The sequence below is a fragment of the Neodiprion lecontei genome, chromosome 4, assembly GCF_021901455.1.
Source record: "Neodiprion lecontei isolate iyNeoLeco1 chromosome 4, iyNeoLeco1.1, whole genome shotgun sequence".
In the NCBI taxonomy this organism is placed as follows: Eukaryota; Metazoa; Arthropoda; class Insecta; order Hymenoptera; family Diprionidae; genus Neodiprion; species Neodiprion lecontei.
The window spans coordinates 21,493,120-21,513,984 of NC_060263.1; the positions used below are offsets into that span (position 1 = coordinate 21,493,120).

Consider the following 20,865-nt stretch of genomic DNA (forward strand, 5'->3'; position numbering starts at 1 on the left):
GGAATTCGAACTGCAAGCTTCTCGGGGTCAGAGCTGAATTCCTCACGAGGTTATACCAGGAAGAAGCCGAAGAAGAAGAAGTAGATGGGGATGAAGAAGACGAAGAGGCGGCAGATGGAGACGAGAGGAGATCTGCAGCCCAGATTTGCTAAATACCTCGCGACTCTGACGCCGGGCACTTGACGAGCTCCTCGCTAACGACCCTCCCCCTCCTCTCATCCCTCCCCCAGCTCATTGAAGGGCCAGGCTGCTTGTCACCTCACCCCCTCCGCAACGGAAAGGATTCGGACTAAGTCCACAATAACTCGCCAGAGAGTGTGACGAAATACTGTTTAATCCACCCCTGGTACGCGGTTTTTAATGCTTCGCTTTAGGGGGGAAAAGGAAGGAAGCTTTAGACGAGGGTCGGCACCTAGAAGGGAGAAACAACCGGCTCTCGTCGACTCTCGGTGCGGAGACTAGTTATTAAAAAATTAACCAGAAGCATTAGTTACAAATGTATCGTGTCTTAATTTCAGAACTGCGCTGTCAAGTTTAATAACTTCCCTTCTTCTTCAACTTCTCTGAATACAGAGCGGCGAAAAGTTGAAGAGAGAAATATCAGATAAAAGTATAACTCCGATAATTTCTTGTACACTCTTAATTTTCTTCTCGAGAAGGAATAAATTGAGAAATGTAACTCAGATATCTCCGAGTAGTCTATATACACCTCTACGTATGTATATATATATATATATATGTGTGTGTGTGTGTGTATTTTGTATATATATATATATACACATATGTAAATGTATGTGCCTGTGTGCATTCAGAGGTAAGTCGTCGGCGGTAAAAAGTTTCCGAATGCTAATTTATTTTTCACCAATATTGAGACGTTCCTATAACGTTATACGCATACGTACCTATATAAATAAATACAAAATTCACATTATACATCCACAAAGTTGTATTATATACTTTTAAGTCGGTATATTTTCTGCAAGTCAGGGTGAGTTTCACAAAGTATATGCACGTCAGAAATCCGCGTGTCAATTAGCCTGAAACGTGCCGCAGGGCCCTTTCCTTTCACGAACGGAAAGGCAGCTGTAAGACGAGGCTACACATTGTACATACACATATATGTATACCAGATGCGGTGTACACGGGGATGTAATACACGCTCAAATCGAGAATACCCGCAGTGGATAATAAGAAAATTTACGCTCAAAACTCGTGAGGCCCGGGGGGCGAGGGGGTTCTAATTTCGTTAATGGCGTCTGTACCATGATTCAAACTTTCGAGCATAACCAGCGGATGTTGGTACCTCCTAGCCAGCTTTCCTTTTGACCAACAAAATCAACCTCCTTCTCCCCCTTCCCTCGCACGTGTTCAAGTTGATATTCCAATCATACGTCGAAAATTGTATTTATTTTCCTTCTTCTTTGGGCGAATCTGCAACACTTGTAAGTGCGATGATTTTAACTTTTTTTTTTCTTCCGACCAGTTCGACGTGAACCTTTTAATGTTTTCTCAACGAAAGAAAAGGAGAAGAGAAAAAAGGAGATGTATCACGAATCCGATAGGGTTGAAGTAAATTAACACTCCGGAGTGCAAACGGACAAAGAACGAGGACCTGTGCGAAGAACCAAGAATCAAATCTGAGAATTGCCGCGCGTGGAAACAAGTGTGATTCGGGGATTTGCGGGTGGGTTGATTATGCCGTCATTCCGGGGTAACTTTGGGCTGGAAAGTACCAACTGCACTTCGGGCGATTGGTTGATTTAATGTAATGTATCGTCGGCGGTGAGGCCAAGTTGTATGCCCGAGCGGGCACGAAATATATTTCGTTTTGTTTGGCTATGCGCTGATATCATTGTGGAGTTCCGATTGAACCGCGCGGCTCGGCGGCCCGGTTTATTCGGCTCGACTAGGTATGCGTGAGCTTCCTGCCCTCCCCAAACAGCGCACGAACACACACAGGCGAACGTCTCAATCGACAACGAGCGGCGACACGAGAGCTGGGAAACCGGCGGGACTCTATACAATACCATTCGCGTATAGAGGGTGACTCGATTCGGAATCGAAGTCTGCGCGAAAATTTAGGGCGATGTTTATTTGACCAGAAATTTGGGCGACGTCTGGTTTCCGAGTTACGGAGCATCGTGTTTCGCCAATCAGCGACGCGGCCTCACCCCCTCAGCGTCACGTGACGGCCGTCTGATTGGCCAAACTTGAATCGCACGTAACTCGGCAATCATGCGTCGCTCGAAGTTCACGCTGAATAAGTTTCGCTTCGAAATTTCTCGGGCAAGCTGCTGGGCAAGTTGGCGATCGGTTTGCGCTCGGCCACCCTGTAGACGCTAAATCGTTGCGCCGTTCCTGTGTTCTATGAGCATTTTATACCCGATCGAATGCGGTCCACGTATGCAAATGTAATTCATAGGCGTTTCAGCGAATTAGATTGTTCTTTTTTCTCCATCCCTGAAGTTGGATACCGACATTTACTGAACTCGATACCCCCCGATGATTCCGTGCGATATTCTATACGAGCGAATCAGAGTCCCTCGACACATCTGAGACCCGCGGTTAGCAGGTGGCGAATTATCAAGTTAGCACAAAGGTTACCGCTCTCCCGGTTAATGGCTTCCCCTGGTAATTCCCCACGCCGACACACTCAGCCTCCAGGATATCGCTCGGCTTAGAAACGACCAAAAGTCTCGCAGCGCGGTGGCACGAGCCGCCCTCCGTCACCGCTGCACCGCAGAGCCGTCAACGGGTGACGGGAACGGGGTGTGAGGTACATGTAAATCCGAGTAAATAAGGTTATTCAGAATGTACGTGAGGTAATTAATCAACCACTTGGCAGTTTAGTGTCGAATTACGTCACTGCGGTCGTCATTTGTGTTCGCGGGAATCGCGCAATATCCCCGCGAAACAATTATCGAAATTCAAAAAAGAAATCTCTCTAATCTGCCGCGGAACGCGTATCGTTTCACCGATTCGTCGCTGCACTTCTGACGTCACTCCACCGTTGCGATCCGCGCCATCTCTCAGTCACCAAAACAAATGCCGAGTGCAATTTCATCGAATTCAGGATAGATGAACAGTTCAAGGAAATTTTAAGGTACATGTTTTTCACCGCGTTCGTGTTTCGGTAATTCTTGATAACTTTTGAAACTCTTCGGATGATTTATCTGCGAACAACGGGGAGAAATTACAAGTTTTGTTAGTCTAGTTCCTAATTTCTCGACTTTCCGCTCCAACTTTGCGGGTTCGGAGGGCGACGGTGGTATTTTTGTCTGCCCTGGTTTGCCCTTGTTCCTATTCCCCCCTCTCTCCCAACTCTCTCGTCTTTACCGTCGTTTTAATCTTTTCGCTTTCGAGATTTATTCCCGTGATTTACAGTTTGGATTCGCACCAGGCGCTGTCAACCGTTGAGACAAAGGCGCCGCTCTCCGATGAGACAGTTCTATTCTCTCTAGTTCCACAAAGTATCTCGCCTGCTTTCACGCCCGCCCAAACGAACGGAGAGCACAGCCGCGCTCTCTTCACCTCTGCACTCCAGCCGTTCTCCGCTACCCACCTTCAGTACATCCGAGATTGTCTTCTGTTCTCTTATATTACCGATCCTCCCTCGCAATACCAATTCCTCGCCTTTCCTCACTCCCCAGTTCCAGCTTTGTCTTCTTTACGAACTGGTGAACAGGCGTCAAACAATTATACCGACTGTGAAGAACTCAAAGGCAAACCAAAGTGTTTTTCTAATCTCAGTCGACAACCACCGTCACAGGATTTAATCAATCATCTTTATTTCAGACCTCGGTATTTTGTGAGAAACTTCGTAGGCACGAAGTTGATATATAGATGACTAAAAAATCTTCACCACCTGTTTTCTTGTCACGTGAAAAACAAGTTGAGCTCTGATCAATTTAAAATGACCGCTGTTGTCTCACTTGAAATTTTATTTCAACTCTAAGACTGTTTCCAGCGCCTACGGATTATCCAGCGCTACTTTGGCCGGGAGGAAATGATGGCAGAAGCGGTTTGGTTATGGTTCCACTTGCAGCGATATCCTAAAAGCTCAAAATTTCAAATCCGAAATGCACTAGTCCTTTCTACACTGTTCCATCGTCCATGGTTCACGGTCTTCAGAAAGCAGCATTGATCGAAAAAAAAATGTTTGCACGTCTTAGCGTCCCGATCTGTTTTTCCATGATGAATGAAGTTGAACTGTTTTCTTTTTCAGACCAACCCGAAAGCTCGAAGACGCATCGTTGAAGGCTTGGATCAGACGCTGAGTCCAGGCGTAATTTATATTCATCGGAAAGTTTGATACTTAGATACAGTTGAGGAGTTAAGGCGGAGTGATTTTCTTTCCGCCACTTCCTTCGGAACGAGGACAGATAATAATGGAGAATAGAAAAATATACTAGAATGGACGGACGAATAGCTGTCGCGGTTAGAAAGCCACCGCCGGCTGCGCCGATCGACCTTTTATTCGTCAACAATCGATCTCCATAAAATAGCGTTACGCCGCAAAATGAGCTCCAATCCTATACGGGTAGTTCGAATGCGGCGAACCCCTTCAGCGCACCCGAATCCCATTCCTAATATTGCGCACTTCTTCAATACCGGGTTGAAAAATTCCTCTCCGTTTTGGCAAGAATCAAAAACGCTTTATGTGATATTTTCCTTTAAATTGTTGAAGTTGGAATCTGACAGAAGTCAACTGTTTCGTGACCGTCTCTTGATATAATTTTTAAAAAACCATTGTTCCTTATTCCCTGTGTACATTATACGTATTCCCTGAAACCCCTGCGCCGTTGGTTAATTTAATTTGCGCGGGCACAAAAGGCGCTACCCACAATACAACGAGACCGGTTTCCTTCCAGCCACCTTGAACGATACCTTGAAACCGTTTACTCGTTTTACAGAAGGAAAAGCGCCTCAGTTTTCTGACATTTTTTCGCCCGTGCACGTACAGCTTTCACACATATATTGGCATCATGAACGCCTTATTCGAGAGATCGAATTCTGCAGTCCTGATTCGTTAGAATCGTCAAGGATGGTGAAAAAAAATCAGTAATCTAATTTCATACCGCGGAAATCAGCGCCGATGCATGCAATGGCAAATTTTCGGGGCAAACACAATGCGCAGAGTAGCAAATAGAAAAAATCTCTCGGACATCGGAGAGAGTGAATTCATGTACATATATGGGGGATAACGAGCGGCAGGTTGTCCTAGAAATTGCGTCTATTTATTGATCGCCCGTATATACATATTCACCTGTGCATTACACTCGCCTAGATACGTCGAGATGTGACGACATATTCGTCCAGCTCTAAAAATTTCGACTTGCCAACGAGCGCGTTTTATGCATAAAATATTTCGGAGGAAACGAGGATGAAAAAAGTTAATGAGTGGCTAAGCGGGAAAGTATTAACTCATATATCTGTTTTACTGGCAAAAAATTCGGGCCGTTCGCGCTGCACTCGCCCGTGCTATTAGCTCTTAAGTTAAGCCGGAAATTCGAATCCGGATCTGCGCAGCCCCAGCTGCCGGGCGGCAAAGAGCCCTAAAGAAATTTATACCCTCTTTCAACCTCTTTGGAAAAATACCTACGGCCAACCCTTCTCGCCGCTGCTGAACCTTAGCCCAACCCTCGATCAACCCCTTAACCTCTTCACAGTCCCAGTGTATCGGTGTACCGCTGAACTCTTTGGACTGCTCAGATTCTTCCCAATTTATCGGCGATCCTTCCCCGAATGTACAATCTAACGTGACTCCGTGTATTTCAGTTTTCACGATTACTTGACAATAGCGTGATATAGCAGTTCTGTGATGGAATTGGTTTGTTGGTAGAGGAAGAATGACACATCATCATTTTTATCTTGTAATTTTTTATTGAAAAAACAACAGAGTACAATCATCATATCACACATCATACATAGTATTAAAGTTCGAAACCAAATCTTGGATGACCGGATGTTCAGAAAGTGACGTCACCCAAAATTTTTTTTTTCCTGACGTCATCGATCTATAGTAATCGTCGACCACGAAAATCAGCTAGCGGAATTCCTCAGTCTGGAAACAACCGCGCAGTAGAGAGGACGGATGAGAATCGCATTCCGCGGATTTCGAGTACCAGGTTCTCTACCTCCTGGATCCTGCGTTCCAGGTCCGCTACCTGGTGAAACTGGACTTCCGGGACAAGTGCTCCGTAGTTTCTGCGCTCCAGGTACGCTACCCGGTTGACATTTGACCTTCAGGACTAATTTTTCGTAGTTCTGGCTGTCCAGATTCTCCACAATTTTCCCTATTTCTGGTTCTCCAGGTTCTCCACCCGGTGAAATTCGACCTCCAGAACAAGCGCTGCGTGGTTCCTGCGCTCCAGGTCCTTCACCTGGTGAATTTCGTCCTCTAGGACCAGCGCTCCGAAGTTCCTCATAGTTGCTGCGCTGCCGGTGATTTACCTAATGAATAGCGACTTCCAGGTCCTCTACCTGGTGAATTTCGACCTCCAGGACCAGTGCTCCGTAGTTCTTGCTCAGTGCAGTGAGCAGTGAGATCGTAAGGTGTCTCATTAATCTCGAATCATCTGGTAAAACACTGATAAGGAGTAAGCGAGCGCAGCGAGCGCACGAGCACAAAATCCAACTACACTGGGCATAAAGCTCGCTCGGGTTTTAGAGCTAGTCTTATATTAAGAGTTTCTCGTAGTGTGCATGAAAAGTTGACAGACATTTCGATTACGATTAATAAATAATCTCAATCTTCTTGGTCATTCTGGGAATTAGCTATGTAAAAATTTCTTTGTGCGAAAATCTGCAAACAAAATTATCAGTGTCTTAGGGAGAATCGGTTGAGTTGACAACGTAGTCAGAGAACGAGGGGCGGGGGACAATATTTCAGTCAGTAAACAAGTAACAAGTAACAAGTAGCCAGGCATCTCCGGCATCGGGTGGATACGAATATGTTTGTGTTCATGTACGTACAGAAGCGTAGGTGTGCCGGTAAATTAATTAAATTTCTACCGAGTGTAAGAGAGCCAGCGCGGAAGCGAACTCGAGCCCCGGGTTCAGCTCGAGGGAATATTGTAATTAAGATATGCACTTCTATTCCCTGTTTCCTCTACAACACGGCCAGATATCATCCCTACGATTTATACGTCCTAACACGCAAATCACAAAACCATTGTCCGTCCGTCTTGCAGCGTAATTGCAACTTCTTCATATTATTCGTTCGGCAATTTATTCGCTCTGGGTAATCACGTGAAAACAATACGATTAACCGCCTGTGGATAGGCAACCTGAATTACGCCCCATAGATTTGGTGTGGGTGGTTTAGGTTGCCTTGGCACAGGAGTGTAAATGTTTTAATTCCGAATTATCTCCCGTGTAAACGAACGAGATTTCTGAATATGAAATTACGTATTCTGGTTTTACTTTCAGTTTGACACCCTTTCAATCATTTTCATATTTCATATTCAACCTCGCGTTGGGTGCAAAAAATCTTGAGAAACAAGAGCCTAACCGATGCTCGTGACTTGCGTCAGTGTGCAGACTAAAGTCTAGCGGTAAAGCGCTGGGTTCTAACTATGTCGGGTGAACATTAGCGGATGATTTTCTTGTGCACCAGAGAGGCTGCAAGATAAATTCGTTTCGGCATTCCTGTTGGTGTATAATGCACCTGCAGGACTTCAACGAGGCTTAGGAATATGCTCTGCTGTTGAGTATAAGCCAGCCGTCGTCCAGATGAATGATGAAACATTCCTCGCGTCCGAGATCGATGCAAGTGCAGCATCTTCTGGATAACTATTGAATTGGTAGTGATAGATTAACGACGAAATTTTTTGAGTTTGTTCTCTTGAAGAGTTGTACAAAAACTGGCTGTCAAAGTTACGTAATTATTTAGTTATAGTGATCATATTCAAGCGGATCAGTACGTGCAGGAATAAATGTATGTTCTGAAGTGACATTAACAACGGTACAGAAGTAACATTACACATACTTGCGATGTGAATACTTTGACGCTTCAACTTTATACTTTTGGGTATGAATTGACAGTATCTTTGTCAACGAACATGTAAACTGAAAAAAATTAATAAGTCGGAATATCTAAGATATTGTCAGATAAATTTTAGGTAAAAACAAAATGTGTCGATGTGATAAGTAAAATACCCGGGAAAAATAGCCATTCTTCAAAGTGATTTCTGGAGCCAAAAAATTATCAATCAGTTTATTGACCGGCTAAAATTCGAGAACATCTAAAACATCTTGTTTGGATTACGCACAAGTGTTTCCTATAGCAAAATTACGTCGATATAGCGTTCGAATGGACTGAAAATATACAAAAGGTAACCTTCCTTTTTCTTCAATTTTTCAAAAACTTTTCGTCATAGAATGGATTCAGATGTCTTCCTTAACAAATTAAACCCCAAGGAATCCAATGAAAGTAATCAAAACATTGTAGGACCAACAGCTGATAAATTACCAAGGAAATCCTTCCTTTTTCGACTGTAACTTGTGAACACTGTTCGTGTAATGAAGTAAGACTAACAATAAGCGCAATCGATTTCTTCCGCAAAATTACGTCGACACAGCGTCTGAATATGTAAATTGATTCGTAATTTCTTAAGTTACAGTTACAGTTGTGATTCCGGTCAAATATTAGAAACCTGTATGAAATGTGATTATTTTACACTAACCGTGTAAAATAATGTTTGCAATATTGTCGCTTCTAGACTATTCTCGAGGGAAAATCCGTGAAATATGTAAATCATTGGTGAACTTCGTAATATTATTCAGTGCACTTTATTTATAATCAATATACATTAAGGAGGGATAACTTAGAGAAAAATAGATTCGGTGAATTTTCATAATGTTCGATAGAACCTCAATTTTCTAATAACTACAAAATAAACATGCTTTATTAATCTAGCGTTACGACAAAGCAAGGTACACAGAATTTGCAATTAATCATACAATTGGTGGCGTTAATCATTTATTAATTAGTCTCACCAAATGTCACAAAACCGCAAAGATCAAACACCCACACATTCGTTCAATTCTCTTAGAACATTATCGATATCTCAAGTTTATTCATTTCAAACAACTTACAATAATCCTCAATCTTATTCTCCCAATCATTCATTTATAAAAGATTCGTTTTAGCGTATTAGTAACTATGTACATCTTTGCTTCGTGAAATTTGCAAACCCACTTGCTCTCATCACGTTTGCACTTCACGAATCGTAATCCATCATACAATCGATGATTTATTGATCAGATAATTCATCCAATGATGTGCTATTCGTAAATTAATGTATGTGATTGACTTTCAGTTACATAAAATCCGATGTAAACAATATTCGACTCATTGAAAACGGGTTTTACTTCGAATCGTGCACACATTGGTCGACTTATAACTTCGACTTATAAATCATCTGGCCAAGTTGACTAATGTAAATCAGTTCACTTTAACACACGATTGTTTTCAATATTCTACAGTTCCAGTGCAGTATCTTGTTATAATTAAAGATAATCTTGATCCCATCAATTTTCATTATATGGTTATTGATGAGTATGATGGTCAAATTACATTTAACACTCCCTTATTTTTAGAAACTGATTGATTGCACTTGTCTCCAAATAAAATTTACCCTTATTCATGAGCGACACAGATTCCCAGTGAAGATCACACTTCAAGTTATACAGTTTACACTCTCATGCATTCCGAATGTGAAATAGTAATTTAAATAATAAAAGTAAAAACCAAGGACAAAAATACCCATTCCGTTTTCAAACAGTTTTACAAAACAAAATTGCATTTGATACTATTTAAAAATACGTCCAATAATACAGAGCTGTATTTTTATAAATTTAGGTACTTCTGTAGTAACTTGAATAAATTTAATCCAATTAATACACAGTGAAGCAATATTTACGGGACAAAAACACTGTGTGATTTTCTCAGTGAATCCATGAAAGCTGATATACTGTAAGAAACTTTAATATGCCTGTCCAACTTTTTTCTAAACACAATACGAGAGATTTTTCGTAATTAGTTTTTGGCGACTCTTCACTTCGCTCTGGACATCAATAAAACCCTAACCCTGTTTTTACAGCTCAACTTTTCCCTTCCTAATCATTCATTATACGTATACTTAAAAAAACTAAAAATAGATAATAACACGTTTTGTTTAATTAATTGAAGAGACAGTTTTAGTAAAGATAGTCGTATAGTCTTGTGCGCTCAAGCCTTCCAGCTTTTCAGTCTCTAAGAATAAGAGCTCTCTATTTCTCTTTCCCTTTTTTCGAACGAAAGAAAATACAATCTGAAGAGACTGCTGTTAGAGTAAACGAAAACAAAAAAGATACGTGCAGAAAGATGTCTGGTGTAGTTGCGGCACTGGTCGAATATATAAGTATGCGTAAAACGCAATTTGGAGTTGGCCATGAGTCATTCACGACGCTATTCGATTTATCATCCGTGATACCCTTATCGACTCACCTCAATTATAATTGCAGGTGTCATGTTGTCGTTACTGTGATGTTGACCTACCGCACTCGTCGCTGGTAGCGATATTGTACGAATAGTGTTTGTACTACTCGTGGTTGTTATATGCTGGGTAATCATCGTATTTGTATTCGCCCTACTGAGGAAACAATTCGTTTTAATTGCGGCGTTCAGATCGGCGCTAATTATGGTTTATTCCATTCCTAAACATTTGAAACCTAGTTTGTTAACCGGTCTTTCTATCCATCTAATGAAATACGTAGGAAATCTAAATAAGGTCATTTACGAACCTTCTCTTTTTTACCTGGCCAGAATGAAAACGACCTCCTTCCCCACGAATCCTATTCATCGCATGCCTGTGGCGTGACTCGTGTAGGTATTTCTGTAAACAGAGGGAAAAAATATAAACGGGTTTCACGATTTTCTCTGTTTTGTCTCAGGTCAAGTCGCAAGCAGATAGATTTATTCCTGGATCAACCTACCGGTCTTTCTTTGGGTATTTTTCCTTCAGCTTCTAACTTGGCGCGGGCTTGACGGCGTTTTAAAATACGACGATACTGCTTAGCATTGACGTACAAGGGCTCTTCTTCAAGAAATTCTGCATTCGGTAATGCTACTCTCTGAAATTGAGCCTGACCACTGTTTCCGGGCACCATCTGTTGACCACAGTTAAACATTTAAATTACTATCAAATGTCAAGGTGTCCAGAAGTGTAAAAATAACCTCCGCATGCGAACAGGAACAGCAAGTCTTTTTATAATAATAACAACAGTTTGAATGAGTTAATAATATACTAAAACCATCCAAATCTATCCATGCTACAGCGTCGGTGAGTTGTATCAAAAACGGCAACACTACTGTACAAAGGTCGCAGAGTGAATAGTGAGAGAAAACTCGCGGATGATAAATGAAATGAGTTCAATATTAGATATAGATGAAAATAAAGAAATCAGCAAATAATTTAGATTACTGGGCCAACGCCAGCCGTAGTGTTAATGTTGCTCTATGATCACTACAAGTCTGTATAATATTCGATACACTGACTATGTGAGTGAAAGAGGCTTTGCCTAATAGTAATCACCATGACAATATTCCCTGCCTGTGAAGCTGTTGCGGTAGGACTAGAGAGCGGTTGTACAGGAGCAGTGTTTGCTGTAGGCGTTGACGTCTGTGATGTAGTGCCAGCAATTTGCATCAGGTTTCCGTTGATGTTGATAACTGCAATGAAAAGGTAACAACCAAAATTTCAAAGCTTTTGTTTGACAAGAAAGGAATAGAGTGAAATACATGGAAAATATTTTCATCACCTACCTGTTGGCTGGGCCTGCTGTACTTGTCCCTCGAGTTGAACTGGCTGATAAATATAGGTTTGTCCATCGGGAGTTTGAATAATTTGAGGGGTCTGTGGCTGCTGGATGACTATTTGTTGCCCAGCCCCAGCTAGGCTGGAGACAGGTACAACTTGAATCTGTCCATTAGGTGCAGCGACCTGAATAGTCTGAGGCAGCATCATCGTCTGGCCGCCCTGACCCATCTGAACAACCTGAACAGCTCCTCCGCTGCCAACCATGACCGTCTGGCCTTCGCCAAGTTGCTCCATGGTGACGTCTCACTGTCAATAGAACAAAAATCCAGGATGTTAAAATCGATCATTTTCACGCCGATAAAAGTAAAATAACCGAAAGTAATATTGGACAGAGAATAGCGAAAACATACTGGTTGCTAAAACCGCGTATTTCAGGTTAGAATTGCAACGCATGGGGACGCGACGGGAAAAAATTACGAGCGTCCGTGCTGCTGACGCAAACGCGATATTACGTATAACCTAGTATCGGGTAGCGGGAATCGTGGATGTGCCCAGGGTGTAAACAAAGTAGTAACAACAAGTAATCGCAAAAGGCGAATACGAGAGTGCTAGGCGTCGATAATAGGCGAGCAGACGGTCGCATTAATCGGTAAATCCGTCGGTGCAGGTAAATCGTTTGATAGAAGGTCAGGATGCGGGGCGTCGAAACGGTAGCAAGGCATCGTTGGTTATTAAAATCGCCATTACCATTGCCACGAAATATCGTTTGCATCAAACATGGCCGTAGCCGTTTCTCTAGCAGCGTATGTGAGCGTGGAGACGGATGAAACGTGTCTGACATAACGAAAATAACGAAATTGATCGAGGCTCCATGAGCCAAAGTGATCACGGTAGATGTTTGATAATTTGTGGACTTACATTGGATATTTTCGTCGGCACTTTCCCAATGATTGGTCGGCAAATTGAGGACCAATGGTCGGCGATATAGAGCCCGGCTGTAGCCTGTATTGGTGCGACTGTGAGGGGAACTGCCAGTCCGGGGCGAAGCGGCGGTCGATGCCCCTTCGATGCCCGCCAATGGCGCCCGCCCTTCCTCTTTCTGCGACGCGGTTCGCTCCCCTCCGCCACCTTGCTCGCTCCTTACTCGCCCCCTACACCCGCTTTCTTTCAAAATATCCGCTAAAGCGTCGTTCGGAATCATTTTCCCCGATTCAACACTCCCCGAGAGAGAGTTTCGTTCCGCGGCCCTTTTCTTCGCAATTTCAAATAAACATGCTTTCCCTGTTTTTACTTCCTCCCCCACCTCCCACCGCTCCAATTTTAGTCACGATATTATAAGGATACAATTGCACGTACATACATGAATTAGAGAATTCCTCTATTCGCAATCTACGTTTCACAATTATCGTTAGCGCGTACTACAAATAATTATTACCGGCCAATCAGTCGTTGATCACGTGATATATCAGCGAAATACTTAATTATTCAAGATGTAAGAGTTTTTTCATTTTCAAGTTAATGCATACATGTAACACGTTTTTCGATAAACATGCGTCTGTATTTGATCGTTTTCATTATGTTATACGATAATTGGAAGAATTGTTAGACGTTCGTTATCTGGAGATATTCAGTTTGCTTGGTAACACTTATACAATGTTGTATAAATGTACGAACGTGCCTTCTTTTTTTTTTTTTTGCCTCTTTCAATTCTTTTTACCTAATCGTTATAATTAATGTCTGCATAAATACAGAGTTATAACAGCTATAATTTTATCAGTAGTACAGTTGATACAGTATATGGTAAATTGTAATGATGCAACAGAACCAGATAACGCGTAACCGCAACTATGCAAGCTAGTCGTTTCATTGATACGAAATAAAAATTAATATGTTTTTATGACAAGTTCACAAGGTTCCCGCTTACGACAATTCTCCTTGATCAATCTACATGCACTGGATATATGCGCATAATAAACTTTTGATTTAATTTTGGCTTCAACAAAGCATAAGTCTTTTCTCATATTCCGAATGTATTTTCTTTTTAGTTACGTTCATACTTACATCTATATGAGGTATTCCATGTCGACTCAACCAATGATTTTTCCTCAGCATTTTCGATATGATTCATGATATTCATAAATACTTCAATAGAAGACGATAATTTTACGCCATGTCTGGAAGTGGAAACTATTTTTCTTATATTTATTTAACTGATTTAGTTTTTTTTTCTTTTATAATGCTGTGCAATTTTAAATAAATATAAGAAGAATAGTTTCCACTTCCGGATATGGCCTAAAATTTCCATCTTTGATCGAAAAACTTTCAATAATTTTTTTGAGAAAATACAAAATATTTTTCTGTTTTGAGGTTTGAAAATTCATCAGAATGTTACGGGGTGGACGATTGTAATCAAGACGAGCGGCTATCGCAGAGAGGAACTTGTACTGAGGAGTTAAATGTTTGAGTACATAATTGATGTATTGTAAAAGATATGGAGCGTAGAATGAGAAGATGTGGAGGAGGAAAAGGGGTAGAGAGATGAATTTTGAGATGTTGGCCAAAAGGAAGATGACTCAAGAGTGTATATATAGGGGGAAGGATGCAAGGACTGGGTAATTGCACTTTAGGAGTAGAGGGAGCACTCTGTTGATATTGTACGGGAACTGAGGCAGCAAGGTGATGATAAGAAGAGGATGCAGGGTATAAGATAGCTGTAAGAGTGTGGGAAATAAATCTAAGGTCTGAAGGACGTAACAATGAAAGATCGGTTAGAGAATAAAATCAGAAATAATTCAGGACAGGGTGGCCACTCAATTCCGATCACGGAATTCCCTGACATTTCCCGGTTTTCCCTGACTAAAATCATTATTTTTCCCTAACATTTTGATGCACAATTTGTGCAGAAATCACTAAAAACTATAGTAACCTAGGTAAAGTATGGTTAAATATATTAAAGTTATAAAAGTTTTTAAAAGTTGTTTATTCCGTTCATTATGATTTTTGAAAGTTGACAAAAAATGAAAATTTCCATTTCTGTGGTCTTGTTAAGTATATATTTAAGAAGGGGCTCCAAGAAGCGAAATATTTTTAGAGATATTATTTGAACATTTATGCTGTTTGCAATGAAAATCGAGGTTTGAAGAATTATGATTAATTAACGAATGTGTAACTTTTTGAAAAATAAACTTAAAAATTTTTTTCCAACGGGACATTTTTCTTTTAAGTGTTAAGAATACACCACAATTTATCCAAATTTTTAAATTGATATTTATTACAGCAAAACAATTATTTTGTGCGGTGTACTGTCTAGATGCGGCGCGTCTATGCCGTAACAGTTGCGCAGAGCCCTATGTTCAGCGTTAAATTAAAATTACTAATATTGAAGATAGAATTCCGGGTGCTCGTACTTTTTCATTGGAAATTTCTTCCTCTTTAAGAATCTTTTTAAAATTTTCGCTAGTGCTTTTACTTTTTGAGTTATTGCCAAAAAACTGAGGCTTCGTTTTTTCTAGACTATTACGCGTCGGTGAACGTGCGTCTCCACACGCAATGACGGCCATAGATAAATCAGACCGATGTCTGCTCGTACTACTGAATTCATGTGACAATCAACAACTAAGCTCATAATCGTCAATAAGAAGAGAAGAAAAATTGGGACGATGCGGTGATAGCATCTCAATTTTATGGACAAGGCTTTTGAAATCCGTGAGTTCTATAAAAAGTCCCTGACCAACCAAACAATTCCCTAACATTTCCCTGACTTTTCCCTGACATACAAAATTCCCTGACATTTCCCGGTTTTCCCGGTTTTCCAGACGGGTGGCCACCCTGCAGGAGTGCTATTTAGAGTTAGAAAAATAGCATAAAACATTATGAACGAAATGAAAAATGCTGAGGGAAAATCATCGGTCGAGTTGTCACGGAATACCTCATATCAATTATTACTGGGAGCCAAATGATGAATGCGCACCAGGTGCGCGTCGAGTCTCCCTCTAACATAAAACAGCTTGCCGCACTCCTTGCATTCGAATCTCCTCTGCTCGATCGCTGCATGTTTTCTGAGATGACTCTTAAGATTTAGCTTGTTGCTGAAAATAATAAATCACGTATTTATCTCTACAGTACGAAAAATGGACAGTGTGGAAAAAACAAAAAAATTTCACGCGGTTCTATTACCTTAAAACTTTTCCGCACAGTTCACAGATGTAATTTCCTTTTTCATGTCTCACCATGTGATCCCATCTGGCAGTAATGCTTCTGTAAAACAAAGATTCACAGATTTTATTATTTGATAACGAAAGTTCATCGAACAGCATTTTGATAGTAATGGTACCTGAAAGATTTTCCGCAATGGTGACAAACAAAAGGTTTATCTCCGGTGTGTATTCGCTCGTGATCGAGTAACGAATAGTAAGAAGTCAGTTGTCTACCGCAGTATCGACAAATGAACACATCGCGGCTGCTCTTGCCCTGACGTCCATCCTGTTCAACTTTAGAATTCCTCTTTGCGGACTTGAAAGTCTCACCGTGGACATCTCTTAAATGCTTCCTCAGAATTTGCATACTTTTAAAAACATTATCACAGAAATGACATGTCTGTTCGGAATGCTTCGCGCGATGTCTGATCTTTTTGGTGAAGATAGAAAGAAAAAAAATGCAGCTAAATACCAATTCCAATCCTATAATGCTACTTATAACAAAAATTAACTGCAGTGTGCTTTTACCATATTAGCATTCCGATTAAATGTATGGCCGCATATGTCGCACTGGTAAGGCTTGGTTCCGTTGTGTATGGTTTCATGTGATTTCAGTTTAAATCGATCCCCAAAAGCCTGGCAGCATATTTCGCATCTGAACCTGTTCCAGCACGCAGGATCGTGAACCTGGAATTAAATATTCAGAATAATAATAAAACTTTTCTGGTATGAATATCGATCATGCGTTCAGAACTTAAGAGGCATGCTTCAAACTTACGTTACGATGTTTTTGATATAGCACCTTGTCGACAAATATTTTTGGACATGTGACGCACTTGTAAACAGTCACTGACGGGTCGTTGAGCATTTCCTGTTTGTGTACCTGCAAAGCGAAGAACGGAAGAAAAAAAGCAATGTGAACACATCCATTTTTTATCATACAAGATATTTAATAATCAACTCACTCGCATGTGAATCATAAGCTTCTGCTTTCTCAAAAATACTTTATTGCAATATTTGCAATTGTGTAAGTCATTTCTTGGGCTTGGTATTTTCGTTTTCAACTGGTTATGGGCTACTCGTTTGTGCATAAGATAATCGAATACAGACTGACACCGTCTTTGGCATAGCGAACATTTGACTCGTCTAGGCAAATGGATAATGTGGTGCGTACGAAATTGTTTGGCATCTACAAAGACTATTTTACACTTTGTGCAGTTTAACTTTGATAAATTGTTCCTTGGTTCTGAAGATTTTTTGAGATTTAATGGCAATGAAATATCAAGGTGCCCAACATTCCTGGCTAATTGAGGTATCTTAGATTCTGAACTGAGTATGCCAGGTGCGTCGCAGAAAATCTCTTCAACCTTCACCTTCTCACAGTTTTTGCATGCTAAAATTCTACCACTATGATTCAACATTTTGTGGGCTAGCAGTTCGTGGGATGTTTCGAAGCTGTGATCACAGAAACTGCAACGCCATTTCAGAAGATGAAAAGTTTCTATGTGCCTATCAAACATATTCATATCTTCGAAAAAATCGTCGCACAGGTCACATTTTATTGGACCGTTTATCCGAAATATGGGCTCCTCTTTTTCCATGGATTTATGTTTAGAGACTTTTGATGCATCTCTCGTTGGCTTTTTGTACCACTTGGGAGTATTTGACTCGCCAAACTTTGATCGAAGGATCGTATCAGCTCTTAGAGAACAGATTATCAATTTGTAACTAACGTTTAAATAGTATAAGCAATGTTGGCAAATGTACAGAGGCAGATTGTCAGTGGGCAAGACCTGCAATAAAAAAAGAAATCAGATGTAATAATTTCGAGAATGTTTTATGATGGAAAAAAGTGTTTCTCGTTTTCTTTTTATTATCATCTAACACTTACTATTACTGGCAAACATCTACTTATTTTCTCAGCCAAATTAGAATCCCCAAATATTGGAAAGTAGTTTTTACTTTTGCTGCTCGCACAAATTCGGCAATAAATATTGTCTTCTGATTCATTAGTTTCAACAATGTTATCCACTTTGTCATTGAGTGGTTCCCAGATCGGATCAAGATCAAAATCATTGTTCACTGTAATAATAAAGGTACTTGACCCTATCTGATAAACTGATGAACTTCTTTGAAAATTAAAGAATCAAAGATGCAAAACTGTGTTCATTAAAAACTTACAGTGAATATTTGGAATTGCATTATTTTTCAGTAGCAAACCATTGTTTGAATCGAAGCAATCCATAGAAAAGTGTTTTCTGCAAATTACACTTTGGGCAGATGGTATCCAGCCTTTTCTACACACTGTTAGCCATTTTTCCAAAAGGACAGGGTCGTGTAGTGGAAATCTGCGAAACAAGAAACTATGCTATAATTGTTCACCTATGAATAAAGATCTATGAAAAGAACGAGATGACACAGGAAATGATCCGAGAAAACAGAAAAAACAGCTTACTCATAGAAGAATGATTTTAACCAACGTGCTTCAAATTGGCTACTGCAATTGGCTGCCGAGCACACGAGTGTCTTCCCATCGAGGTTCGAGTTCTGAACAAGTTAGTGTTAACTCTATTTGTTTTCACTTTGTTTTACAATCAGGAAATACAATGCAATTTGAGAACTTACCGGCACATTGAAACTTTTAATAAATGCAGTAGAGGTATCCGAATGATTGACAGGCAATCTAGTCGCGTTAGGTGTTGCAATGAATTTTGGCTCTTCGGGACACTTTTTACGTAGCGGAGAATGAATTGAGGTTTCAAATATCGTCGGAACTGCATTACATTTCAGTTTCCGAGTACCATCTTCCCTCGTTTTTTCCCATTGATCCTGGTCAAAATGTACCTGAAGAAAAACGATCTATTCGTTGAATAATTCATTTTTCGCAAGGGACGGCGGATAAAAATCTACGTTTCTTATATTTTCAAATTCACCTCGCACAATCGACTGTTGTCAGTTGGCTGCCACCCGTCTCTGTTCGTCTGTGATGCCCAAAGTGCTCTCCTCTCGGGATTCCGTGGGAAGCTTTTCATGAAAAAACCCCTGTCGCCTCTGTTCGAACAACCAACTGCCGAACAACCAGACATCTCTGCTGAAACTTAAATAGATTTTGTTTGTATTCTTGTTTTACCAGCGATTGAAAGCGTTTTAAACAAACGAAGAAACTTTGATATGAGCGTTGACTGAACAAAATAAAGACGGTTACCTCTCGGTAAATTTTTGTGACCAGTTTTCGGCGGGCAAGTGGGCCGAGGTGAGACTGGGAGCGTAGGAGGGTTTTGCTCTATGAACTCTACCTAACGGGCTCGCACCGACATTCGTAGCAGCCAAAGTAGTGTCGGTATGGAAGCTTGAGATTGAGTCGGTACAAAGTGAGTACGTAAGACTACTTGTCAGCTGCGATACAGAAATGTCGATCAGCTCTATCATTGCCGTGGGAAGAAGCGTAACCGCGTTCACCGCCATCCACCCCCAACTACTTCCGAGCACAGGTAACCGCCGTCAACCACCTCCGAGCAGCCCCAACCACCTCCTACGACCTCTTACCACCTCCAACCATCCTCTAACAGCTCCTACCAGCTTTTACAACCTCCTACCACCACCGAACACCTCCTACCATCGTCTACCATATCCAAACACCTCTTACCATCTCTTACCACCTCCAACCACCACCAACCGCCTCCTACGACCTCTTATCACCTCCAACCACCCTCTAACACCTCCTACCAGTTTCTACCGCCTCCTACCACCACTGATCACCTCCTGCCATCTCCGGTCACCTTCTACCACCCTCTACCACCTCCTACTAGCGTCTACCACCTCCTACGATTTCTCAGCACCTCCAACCACCTCCGGCCATCTTCGTCCTCCTTGTCCTCCTCGACCTTCGCCGATCGTCACCAACCACCTCCAAACACCTCCTACGTTGACTGTAAAATAAAAGGACAGTTGCCCCTAATGGGCTTTGGCGTGACAACCGAAAATCGTCATGCGCTTGCGCTCCCTGAGATATTCCAATGGTAGAGTTGAGAACTTATTGCAGAACATCAGAGAATTACCGATTTCGACACGATGTTGGCTGCATTCACCTTCCGAGTAACACAGTCTTCGCAATGGTAAGCCGAAGCCAGTACTTAGCCTGTGTGTACGTACCGACTTGTCGGCGATGCAAGAAATTAATGATGAGAGCAAATTTCTACCAAAATGCGTAGCAAAACAGTGATTTAATTAAAGTATAGGTACCTGAGAAAAAAATGTATACATAGATCATAAATAATAATAGATCAGATGTTATAATGATGCATGGAGACCAAAAAGTATACATGTGTATGCGGTCCATGTACGATATTAATATATGTGATCCATTTACGATTAATACATGATGCATATTATAAATTTTATAATTTTCCAGGAGACAAACTAGATTACCTACAATAATATATCTATAATATGAAAATACAAGAATTATTCATTTCGAAATGGGATTCTATTCGACGCGCGCTCAATATATTCCATTACATTATTATTCATAATTATTCGAAAAACTTTTCATTTGCTCTCTCGATCTTGAACTTTCGTAGGCATGGAATCGAAACGCTGTTTTAGCTAGTCGCAAGTGAAGTATCTACGTTGGATAGAGAAGCAGAATTGTTTTTCGAAAAGTGTTCGTATGGAAAAAAATTCAGAGTAACTGTAATACATCACGAATGCGCTAATTTTGATCGAAATGAAATGGATGCTCCGTATATGAGACAGTATTTAACGCAGTGTCCTGATTTGAAGACCTAAACAAGTGATTACCGGTGATTTTTATTTATTTTTTTTTGATAGGAAGAGATAGAACGAAGCTTCTTAAAACTTCGAGT

General features: G+C 40.9%; 1 protein-coding gene and 1 long non-coding RNA gene across 4 annotated transcripts; one reads left to right on the forward strand and one right to left on the reverse strand.

The window, feature by feature from the left end:
• Positions 1-3,161: 3,161 nt before the first annotated feature.
• Positions 3,162-14,286, forward strand: LOC124294249. The gene is made up of 3 exons (XR_006904199.1): positions 3,162-6,218; positions 6,315-6,550; positions 14,172-14,286. It is a non-coding gene; the product is annotated as an uncharacterized LOC124294249 (long non-coding RNA).
• LOC107226538 (zinc finger protein 271-like) lies at positions 11,870-19,758 on the reverse strand. 3 transcript variants are annotated; one of them, XM_046739121.1, is made up of 14 exons: positions 19,206-19,752; positions 18,934-19,097; positions 18,626-18,844; positions 18,456-18,547; positions 18,182-18,348; positions 17,892-18,082; positions 16,966-17,793; positions 16,779-16,883; positions 16,529-16,687; positions 16,138-16,430; positions 15,981-16,061; positions 15,775-15,892; positions 12,723-12,955; positions 11,870-12,110 (listed from the first exon to the last, which is right to left on the reverse strand). In XM_046739121.1, exons 2-14 carry the CDS (start codon positions 19,084-19,086, stop codon positions 12,008-12,010), a joined length of 2,742 nt encoding a protein of 913 aa, XP_046595077.1. In that variant the 5' UTR covers positions 19,087-19,097; positions 19,206-19,752; the 3' UTR covers positions 11,870-12,007. The 3 variants fall into 3 exon arrangements, with proteins under 3 accessions (XP_046595077.1, XP_015522871.2, XP_046595078.1); XM_015667385.2 differs by lacking the exon at positions 11,870-12,110 and having other exon boundaries at positions 12,913-12,955; positions 15,750-15,892; positions 19,206-19,758; XM_046739122.1 differs by lacking the exons at positions 11,870-12,110; positions 12,723-12,955 and having other exon boundaries at positions 13,341-15,892; positions 19,206-19,757.
• Between the last annotated feature and the right edge of the window lie 1,107 nt (positions 19,759-20,865).